Below are 11,862 nucleotides of genomic sequence, written 5' to 3'. Positions count from 1 at the left end.
GATAAGAAATAAGGTACCGCTAGGATGTACCTCATTTCCTATCATGTATACTCAACCGCTTGTCTTGAGTCACTGAAACTGCAGTGTAGTAATTGGATTAGTTGCCCCAATAAATGTGCACACAGTATAGGCAATTGAATGAAGACGATTTATTTGTGCTAGGGTTTCATTTGATATAACTATTTTCTATCTTAATATATACCTCATACCTAACCAAGAACATAAGAAAATATTGTAAAGGCCATAATTATATGCATTAATGCATAGGGAGACAAACATGATAAAGCAAAATCTATGGATAAAGTTATTCTGTTCTTTTCATTCTCGATCATTAACCTTGGGAACATTTCACATGCATGCTGTTTGTCTCAATGCCTTCTCGGCAATCTCGGGCCATATCATGATATAGTAATTTAAATCGTGAAACCGTAGAACGATCTGTTGGTCAGCATAGAAATTGAATAACATTTTTGAATCCCATCACATCAAATCAAAGCTACACCCTTTTTTGAAATACTGATTGTAATGAGTCGTATGAGTTGAATATGCATACCGTAAAACCCCGTCTACAAGCATATATGGTCAATTCCAGCGAAAGCGGGACAAAATTCTCTCTATGTTAACTTTCCACTTTAAAATGTCATTAATAAAGGAAATCACGTTATTGATGGAGCATATCATGTCACGTCCAATGTGCTCTCTTTGTGCATATAGGCCTTTACTAGCAAGTCATACCACGGGACAAGCTATGATAGCTTAAATGAATTGGCGTTACCCACGAATTCAAAGATAAAGCACCATATATGTCATTGAATGTCCTTCAATCAAAATGAAATTATTACCGTTAGAAAGACGTTTGCATGATCTCTCATCATATGTAAAACGATTGAATTCCACCAAAGTTTGTGGACTCTTGAGGCCATTAAGTCAATTTGGCTAATACTTTTGTTACCCGCGTATCAAAAATTAAATGATCGTTCTGAAAAATGTAAAGTGAATATGCCATAAATGACTATATCATGAAACGAAGTTTCGTTCTATAATTCTGAGGTCCAAGTGATTATTTTATGCAAATACGTTTTACCAAGAACTTTTGTTACCCACGAATCCCGAATAGATGCTAACCTTGAAAAATAAGGAGATTGTTTATTTTAAGTTTAAATCAGCACATATTCAAGCCATGGGTATGCTATAATTTTGACAGTACTTACAGTTTATACAGCTAAGAAACGCAAACCCCAAACGGTACTATAGTACTTATAGCTTTACCCACGAATTCGGCGTTACCCACGAATCCAAGGATTTACTCGTAAATTATATATTTCTTATGCATCTTAACATTTTGAAAACATGCGAAATAGGTTCCAAAACAGTCCTGTTTAATAGCGTCCTTTTGAAGGTATACTGAAGCTGCAACATGAAGTTTTGATTGATTATCCTAAATTACCATTTTTTGGGTAAATGCAATTGGTTAGAGAAACGGGAATCATTGAAACACAATGGAGGAATAACCGCATGGTGGTGTGGTGTCCAACCTTCTGTAATATTTTCTATTTTGCCGCTTACCAATACATACCTTCAAATATGTGTTACCCACGAACATTTTGGTTACCCACGAATCCCTACTTAAATTATAGTTAACAATGTAATGATAGTGTTTTAGTTCATAGGAACTGTCAAACACGAGTTAATAGAATATTGCTGCATGAAAATATGGAATGATTTTACTAAAATAATAATATAAAACTGTTTGCTCTGTCTATTTGAATTTGGCAACTTCATTATTCTCAAAATTTGTATACCCAAAATGCCATAATGATCCATTCTAAATATTCCATGTTGTCTGTATTTTGATTAAAATTCATTTTAGTGCCATTGCAGCCTGAATTATTGACATACGGAAAAGTATTTTTTATTTTTATTAAAAAAAATTAATAGGAATTGCTATTTTCCAGACGCTGTTACCCACGAATCCATTCGAGATCCTCATCCTGCGACGAGATACAAAATCTAACTTTATATTTATATGAAGCATTTATTCTAATCTTTCGAAATAATACAGTAATGTTAAATGACAGCCACTTTGGAAAGAGTTCGAAGAATTGACACAATCGTAACTGTACACCTGGTTCTTTCTTAAAATTTGTAATAACCAAAATATTTCTTTGTAGATATATGTAATAAAATTCTATTTTACGTTCAAAGTCTTCACCGATTTCTAGTGTATATGAGTCACACATAAAATATTGAAAGATATTAAAGAAAGTAAAATTTTATGGCGTACAACAGGTGAAAAATGCTTGAATTCGTGGGTAACATGCATATGCGCATTTAACACTTTATTTGGTCTAGCAAGAAAAGTTATTTTTCAATCCGATGGCACTTCCACCTGATGATTCACTAGACATGATCGTCTCATTTGATAAGTCTAGAATTGAAAAAGAAAACATTTTCAAAATGGCCCCCAGAGAGAATTTTGGCCCGATTTGGCTGGAATTGACCATATAGGTTTTTTTATGAAAGCTAAATTAATTCTTGTTTGTATATGCTTGGATCCGTAATTTATTTGCTCAAACTCCATAATGGCGCCTGGATTAATGTAGCTTTCATCAGAAGCACTCTATATGCTTGTAGACGGTGTTTTACGGTATTTCTCGAAAATCATTTTCTATTTTAATCATAAAATATAATTTTGAATACAATTATGCCCTTTATCTGGTGGTCAAGCTCCTAATGCTGCTAATATTGCAACTTGGTTGTACGCAGCAGCACTTTTAACGAAGAATTGGGCTAATCATAGGTATTTGTACATCCCCTTAGGAAGACATGACCTTAATCTCCCACAGTGCAAGGAGTGGAGTGTAAATTTCAAAGTTACCAGACTGGGTGACTCCATTTAAAGTCCAAACCCCCTGAGTTGGCGATTAAGTATATGTCTTTGATCTGTTGATTAGGGGTGTATGGATTTCAACTGGAATCGATTATTTTTCCACTGCGTCAAACTGCCGCAGAAGCAAAACGTCCACAAGATGTAGTCACTGAACAAAGCTGATCTTTGGATGAAAAAGTCGCATTGTAATAACTAACTTTGGGACGAAGAACGAAACACACAACCTTTGTCCCTAATGACGTTGCAGAAAGCAAAACGTGAATGGAGATCATGCCCTCATATTTGTGGGAGCACTGTATTACAACATATCATCTAAAGCATTGCTTCTAGTCATATTATTACTATCACAATCAATTTGGCGCATACATTATATATTAATAGACTAATGGAAATTGAAAAACTCTTACCTTTTGTGTTACGTTGACTCGGAGCTAGCAAGAACGGTTCCCCCAATGTCTTTTTGGCTTATGTTTTGCGTCTGTGTCCAGCCAACACCAATCAGATTGTGGTCCTACTCCTAATTCTCAATGTTTATGTAACAGGCCCCTAAGTCCTGTGAAGTAAACCATATCTATAACGGACCAATGCAGAAATCAATATAGATAGCCTTGTCTGTTAGTGGATTTTTAGCCAATCGTGTACAACGGGCGTGGTTTGTACGATGTTATTTAAATAGAAGTTTCATGGCCATGCGTCCGAAGTTGGGCACCAAATAGATTGGAATTGTGACATTTTAATTAAATGTTCTGTTTTATTTATTTAGGAAGATAAATGACCTACCGCATCACGAGGATATTGAGATCAGAAAACACACTCGAGTGCTCAACTGTGATCAAGGACTTGGTCTCCCTTCATTATAAATGATCGGATCGACAGAAAGGACATAAAAGGTAGTCCAGGACCATTTAAACACATTTTTTTCTAAGAGTGTAGCGAATTTATGTACTGTCAGTATATAAATTTCGTGTAATTCGTGTAATTGTCTTAAATACATGGCTTTCGGCTGAAACACTATGTTAGCACATCTATGACAATGACAAAGGTACCAAAATCTGAATTTTGATAATTATTACGATACAATCGCCCGATGAGCATATAACTGAAAACCCGTTACATTTAAATTCGCAGTGGCTCCGGAACCGGATCAAATCCAACATGTTTCCTTTAATCATAAAGGGGTGATTCAGTGGCGACTCCTAGAATATGGGGGTGGAAACGCTTAGAATTGGGTGTCATTGACCGTGAAAAATTGTTTTTAATTGTGAAGAGTTACTCATTCTTTCATTTCTCTTGACAATTTTTCATTTGCCCGCCCTATTCCATTTAAAGGAATTTTTATTAAGCAAACATTGCAACAAAAATGTAACAATATTACAATCTGGGAGCCGAGTTTCTGTTTTACCCGGGGGGACCACTCACATATAAGTAATTTAATATAAAATTGACCCCCTTATGAGATTTTTTGCTAGTAAAAATTAAAAAATGTACCCTTTTTTGACTCGTAATTTACCAACAATTTGAAAAAGTACCCTACATAAGTTGTTCAGTTTCAGAAAACTACCCTTATTCTTGAAAATCAGTGTTTTCAGACCCTAAATGCGTCACTCGCGTAACTTGCCTTGCCTAAAAAACACCCATTTTCCTTGTTAAGGGCCTAAATTTGCTGGTAGGGTAAAACTCGGTTAGAGGGAGTTTAAAGAAAACTTGATCACGCACGCGTACACTATCATACTGGAGTGGCCCCCTTGGCTGTTTTAGTATAAATTTAAAAAAGGGGTCATTGGGTGTAAGCTGATGAAAAAAGGGGGTCATTGGATGGCAGATTTGGGTGTATTCACAGGCACATCACTTGTGCCAATATATACGAAAGCCAAACCCCCCCTCCCACCCCAGGTGCGAAGGTAGACAATTGTTCTTTCAATAATGTTAAAGGTTTCTAACCTTACCCCAACGCTGTATGCACACTCAGCTCAATAATGTGTTGCTTCATTTTGGGTATAATACCATTTTATCTATGGTTATATATAAAATTGGGTGAGATGGCACTTAAATCATCACAGAACCATTACTTACAAAATATTTTGGACAAATATTAATTTTTTCACCTATTTTTGGTTCTATTTCAAAATGCTCAATGATGCCAAAGTTGCATCAACCGTCTTCTGCCTAGTATCGTACTTCGGTAGGCACAAGTACGTCACTTTCATATTCCAGTGCCAGCACCCCCCCCCCCCCCCCCCGGCGGACAATTGTCTACCTCAACACATCATCATAGAGGAATTTGATTGATATAATTATAAGAAAATATTTTGAAAGATTTTATTTTAGCGCTTTTAATAGATTTGTTTTTTTGGTCGTTATTCGTGTTTTATTAGTCTTATCTTTTCTTATCTCATCATAATCTACTTGTATTTAAAACTTAATAATGCTCCGTGTTCAAACATAATAAATAATAATATTTAATAAATAGAAGTTGCTACTAAAGAATACCTGAAGGCCAGTCTTCTTGATTTAAAAAAAAATCTATCGATAAATGTATCTAGGAAAGGAATTAGCGACGACCTCGAAAGTAATTACTTTTGAGGTCGTCGCTAATTTCTTCCAGACATTTTATATAAATAATATCACCAATCAACCAACATAATCATGATATTAGACTGTATTTTTTTTCACGGCAGTGATTTGATGCCACTTTCCCCAACATCTCATATGCACAGTTTATCCCTTACATATCCTGTGTCATGAATAGGTATGTAGCCCACCAGCCCTGTGGTTAAGAGTCTATGAAATAATTCCTAATATCTCATACCCTAGTTTGTATGCCTTTATCTAATCTTGCCACACATGACAACTTACTAATTAGCCATAACCCGGAAAAGAGTCTGTCCAGGAGTAGGAATTTTTTAGCCTTTTTTAGAAACATGTTTGTAATTGGCTTATAGCCATCACATGCTGACATTACACATAACTGATTGGTTAATCAAAACTAGCAGGGTCATGGCCAGGCCTGATTACAAAGCAAACAAATTCTGTATAGAAAACTGTGCAGCAAGCGATTTACTTCAGAAAATTACTACATGGCACAAAACTAAGTCCATTATCTATACTCTATAGTTAATTGAATGTTAGCTAATGTTTATTGACTCTTGTAATAACCCATGTTTAGGCCTATAAACCTGTACAATATTGGTGTTCATACATATGACCCTGACAAAAGCTAGCAAGAGCAAGCTGTGTAATTATTTTGTTTACTTGTGATAAGATACAATTTTCTTCGTAGTTATAGCCAAATTTGTTTCTTATAGTAGGTGACTTAATAAAAATTCCTTTAAAAAGGAATGGGTGCCCAATGTGAGCTTGGTCGTGATGTGGTAAATTTCATGGTGGTTAGATTTGGTATTATTATCTCTTGCAAACCCGGTGACACCTCATTATAGAAATCAGACCTGTCGATAGGTTGTAAGAGGGGATAGCCTTTTCCAGGCACGAATTGGGCCATATATAAAGAAAGTTTTGCTACTTTGCAATTGCAACGCAATAAAGACCTAAATGCAAAACGAGATCCTGTAGGTGGCTCTCGAGGGGGCTTAAAAAACTAAATGCAAAATGAGGTTTTTAAAAAATTGTGTTTTCCCGAGTCAAGACGCAGGTATCATTATTAAGCCTCATATCACTTATTTATTGTCGAATAAGTGCAGAGTAGGTTAGATATGAATATTGAATGTTAGACCAAAGTAGCTCAAAGTACATGTACTATACACCTGATCCGTGAACTTGTCTTTTTTAAAGACAAATTCTTGTTGGAAATAATATACTAATATACTACAACATAATGTTGAAAGGATAGTATTCAGTGCCCGGATTCAGTGGTCCCAGCGAAAATTGTTTTATTTAATCAGTTTACTGTAGCATGAAAATGAAGGATAAGTCATTTCGTATTTTTTTCAATGAAACACTTTGCAAAAACAGCAGTATTGACAAAGTTGAAGTCCTATTCAAATTTCTTGTAGCTAATTTCTCTACCTACGGATACTACAAGGAACGTATGAAAACCTTCAAAAGACGTACATAAACTTGTTCTTTATTTGGGTATCCGTGGAAATTATTTGTAAAGAACGTCATTTGTATATGGAACACTTAAGCATAAAGACAAAAATTAAATCTCAGTTGTGAAAATGTTGTTCGGGTAAAATTTACTGTCAGAACACGGAGATAAAATAGCATTGAATTGTTAGAAGATCTAAACTGAGCTCAAAAAGAAACTTATAATTTTTTACAACTTGTGAATCACAAGGTCATATCTTAAAATGGTGTCAATCAAAATGAACCAAAATTACACACAGGATTACTTTAATACTCTACTCAAAACACATGTCAGTAACCAAGCAGTTATCCAACTGACACAACAGCAAAATGCACTGTCACGGGACAGCTTCCTGGACTTCCTCCACTTTCACAGCCCAACATGTGGAACCCAGCACAAAAAATCTGTGAGAATGCACACAAGATCATTGCACAGATGATAAAACGATGCTGCTTTCTGCTTTTCATACACTTTTTTCATGAAACAGGGCTGGGCTGTGAATGTGGTCAGGAAGCTGTTCCATGTCAGTGCATTTTGCTGTTGTGTCAGTTGATAACTGCTTGGTTACTGACATGTGTTAAGAGTAAGTATTGAAGTAAACCTGTGTGTAATTTTAGTTCAATTTGATGGACAGGATTTCAAGATATGACCTTGTGAAAAATTATAAGTTTCTTTTTGAGTTCAGTTTACTTCTCACAACACAAGCAGGTCATTATCATGGTCATCATGATATAAGGTAGATTGCACGATTTGATCATGCGCTACTTCCACTTGATTTCCACTTATAACGGTGTTTTCATTGGTCAATTGTTGTTGATATGCACCACTTTGTATTCATTGATACTTTTGGTGATAAACTTTACAGAAGTGGCGTCGATATCGATATCGGCGTCCCCTTGTCTATATCGTGACAAAGATTTTTGACAATCTTCTCAATTTTGTGCTGGAGTCAAGACCGTTAGCGCCTACATCGATTTGTCAGAAATATTTTACTTCAATATTACTTCAATAGTTTGTTGGCAATACTAGATTGAATTTCTTATTATTGTGCATCGATTTGATAGTTTGTGTACCAATTTGTTGCCAATTTGTGTAAAAATGTTTTGTTTCATTTCTATACTTGTCGTTCTTATTTATATATTTTTAACATTGCAACATTCTCTTCCTCGACTTTGTACAATTGTAGTAGTTTCAACTATAGTTTGATGTATAATTACTTTCTATCCTTATGATAGATTCAAATTATTACATGTCTTACAAGTACTATAAATGAATATCACCCAAGTCCATACTTTGGCCAAATTGAGTTAAGCATGGTAAATTGTTGCTATACATAGGCCTGTCATATGGATGAAAGAACAACTCAAATTCATCCTCTGTGTCTATTGAGCATGTGAAAAATAGCATGTATCAAAGAATCACCCAATTCCATGATTTGAGTCTGATAACACATTGATTGAAATCCAGTATGTATAAAAGTTCACTTGTAACACATTCATTGCTGGTGAGTGACTTTTGAAAACAAAATGGGTTTAATAAAGGAAAGTGTGTGGTTTATATTACATGGCAGAATACTTATCAACATTATACATACCTGTGTGCTTTATTTTGTATTATCTTACTAGTGGTAATCTCATTCCAACATTGTTGTCTTTGTATATGATTCAAAAAACCACCCAAGTCCAGCATTTAAAATGAATCCCACGAAGTCCCTGAAATGCTAATCGTCATACCTAATACAGGTTAATCCACTTGCACGTAAAACTTACCATATTGACCAGGTAAATCTAACTGAAGGAATTAAAATAATACACAGGTTTTTCTCTCAAAATCACTTCCCATGGACTTGCGTGGGATTTGTATTCATATATTCATTTAATATATCCATATATCTTGCAAAACTCAGACTGTCATCAATTGCAGCTTTCTATGTTCCATTTTCTACATTTGAAATAACAATGCCTACATTTTAATCATTTGTTATACATCATCATGATGCTGTTTCTTAACATGGACAACTATCAAGGCATATCCATTCAAAAACCAGGAGAAGGAAAAAGAATTAAATGCCCAAATTATAAAGCACTCCAGTTATTGCCAAAAAAACATTCATTGCAAGATTAAATGGGCTAAATAGTCCTTGTCATTTAAGGCAAGTATAAAAATACTAATGATGATAAATGCAAATTAGAGAAACAGTTCAAACAAGAAAATAATTACACCTTTATCTTGACACTTCCTCATTTGCTCGCCCTATTCCTTTTTAAAGGAATTTTTATTCAACAATTAAATAACCCAGTGAGAGAAAATCGAGTGCCGAAAATGGTCAAGGCCATGTCAAGGTCATCCGAGTATAGATTGTTAGATTTCCATCAAACTTGGTGGATGGGATCACAATCGAGTGACAATAATGATCAAGGTCATGTCAATGTCATCCGAGTATTGATTGTTGGATTACCGTCAAACTTAGTGGATGGGATCATCATCGAGTGCTAAAAAGTTGTCAACGTTATCTGAAGGTCATCAGAGTATACAGTAAGCCAAAGAATTAAGGTACCAGTTATGTTCACCCCTGTATATCCTAAATAAAGACAAACATGTCCAAATTAAGGGGGTATAATACCCTGATTTTCATCAGTACCCATCTTCTTTTTTTTATATAGAAAACGTTTAAATGTCGGGTTATATAAAGGGTATAAAAACGTTTTAATAACATTCCAAAAACATTCTTGAAAAATTGATACAAAACATTCTAAACAGACTGTTATTTTTCGGTTGAAAAAATATTTTGCGAAAAATGTTTGCCCAAAATATTTTCAATAACGTTTTAAAAACGTTTTCATGACATTTTCCCGACATTTAAATGTTATTAAAAGGTTTTGAAAAAACATTTTAAGAACATATCTGTGTTTGCTGGTGTAATATCCTTAATCCTAAATCTAGTACACTGCTATTTGTGTGGCAACAATACAATAACAGCTGATAATGCAACACACCGGCAACACCACCACTTACCTACCGGAGCACACACGATGCATACTGACCGTGAATAAACTGAATAGCTTGTTGAAATATAATATCATTTGTCCATCTGTATCATTAGATTATCTCTAGAATTTTATACTGGCGACGAAGGAGAAACATTCAGGCATCCACTGGACCAGTGCAAGGCAGAAACTTGTAAGAATTATATCTGAATATCAGTGTTTTCAACCCGATATTTGACAAACTCTCAATACATTAACTGATCGGTATAAACTGTTATCATTCATGTCATCGATTATCTGACGCATAGATCGTGCTCATAACATTGAATTGTATACAACACTACCACAATGGCGATGGCGATGCCTCAGATCTCGCCATTTGATCCACACGGTGACACTTCTTCCACTTCCATACGATGGGAGCGGTGGCTTTCCCGTTTCAACTCGGCCATGGTGGGGTTTGATATCACCACAGACAAACGCAAGCGTGCACTTCTACTACATTTTGGAGGGGCAGACCTCCATGATGTATTTGACACTCTGCCAAACACAGGGGCAGAGGATGATTTCAATGCGGCAGTTACAGCACTTACCACACACTTTACACCGAAACAAAACATATTTTATGAGACCATAAAGTTCCAAGACTCTAAACAGGAATCTAATGAATCCGTGTCTGACTATGTTACTAGACTACGGCAACTGGCAATACGTTGCAAATTCACAGACGTGAATCGTGAAATATGCATTCAATTACTCAAGGGCTGTTCTTCAGCCACATTTCGCAGGAAAGCCATGGAAAAAGAACGCACCTTGGATAAGCTCTTAGAGCTGGCACACTCCCTTGAGATCACAACCGCACGTTTAGAGGACATTAACCCAACTCCCACTGCCACTGCAATAAACAAAATGACCTCAGGCCCTAGTATCGGGCATAGACAAACCAACCAGTACAAACAGAACACATACAGGAGAAATTCACGAACATGCTACTTGTGTGGAGGAGAATATCCCCACAAGAATCGATGCCCAGCAGAAGGCAAAGAGTGCTCATTTTGTGGAAAACTGAATCACTTTGCGAAGGTATGCCGGAGCCGAAGCAAGACACACACACAGGGGAACAATAGGAAATCGGAAGCAGGTAACGTGAAATCAGTCAAACAAGTTGATAATACATGTACATGCACATGTCCTGGTAGTAGTAACAATGCTAACAATGAGGACTATGTATTTGCAGTGGAACAAACAGCAAGTACTGAGAACACACACACTGGAAATGAACTGGTAAGCGGTATGCATGTAGATGATCAGAACACAAACAGTGGAGAAAATGCAACGCAAGATGAATACAAAACAAATGCAAAACAAACCACAACAGTGAATGCAACAGGTAACAGCAAAACAGCCATAGCTACAATCAAAATAGCAAATATAACCACCAAAGTATGTGTGGACACAGGCAGTCCGCAAAATTTGATCGGAACAAGCTGTTTTAAACAAATCCAAGATGCTAGACCCAAAAGTCAGAAAATACACCTTGTCAAGCCCGACATCACCCTCAGACCATATTTCACAAAGCAGCCATTGCCGATAATAGGCAAATTCATAGCAGTAATAGAAACTGATACAAAACTCACTGTGGCAGATGTGTATGTGGTGAAGGGTGAGGCTGACAACTTGTTGTCACGCGCAACATCGGAAGAGCTTGATTTGGTCAAAATGAACATAACAGAACAACAAGTCAACAAATTATCAACTGATCAGAACAGCATACTGGAGAAATATCCCAATGTGTTTAACGGTATTGGTAAATTGAAAGATACACAGGTAGCCCTACACATAGACAAATCTGTCCCACCTGTTGCACAGAGATACAGAAAGACACCATTTCAGCTAAGGCA

The 11,862-nt window shown here is 35.9% G+C and overlaps 1 protein-coding gene across 1 annotated transcript; it reads left to right on the top strand.

Annotated features, from left to right (window-relative positions):
• Positions 1-10,309: 10,309 nt before the first annotated feature.
• LOC140161657 (uncharacterized) lies at positions 10,310-11,249 on the top strand. Its single transcript, XM_072184957.1, has 2 exons — positions 10,310-11,044; positions 11,199-11,249. The coding sequence occupies exons 1-2, from the start codon at positions 10,310-10,312 to the stop codon at positions 11,247-11,249; spliced, it is 786 nt and encodes a 261-aa protein (XP_072041058.1).
• The last annotated feature ends 613 nt before the right edge of the window (positions 11,250-11,862 follow it).

This window comes from Amphiura filiformis, chromosome 10 (assembly GCF_039555335.1).
Source record: "Amphiura filiformis chromosome 10, Afil_fr2py, whole genome shotgun sequence".
Taxonomy (NCBI): domain Eukaryota; kingdom Metazoa; phylum Echinodermata; class Ophiuroidea; order Amphilepidida; family Amphiuridae; genus Amphiura; species Amphiura filiformis.
This window is presented reverse-complemented; position numbering and strand designations above follow the sequence as displayed.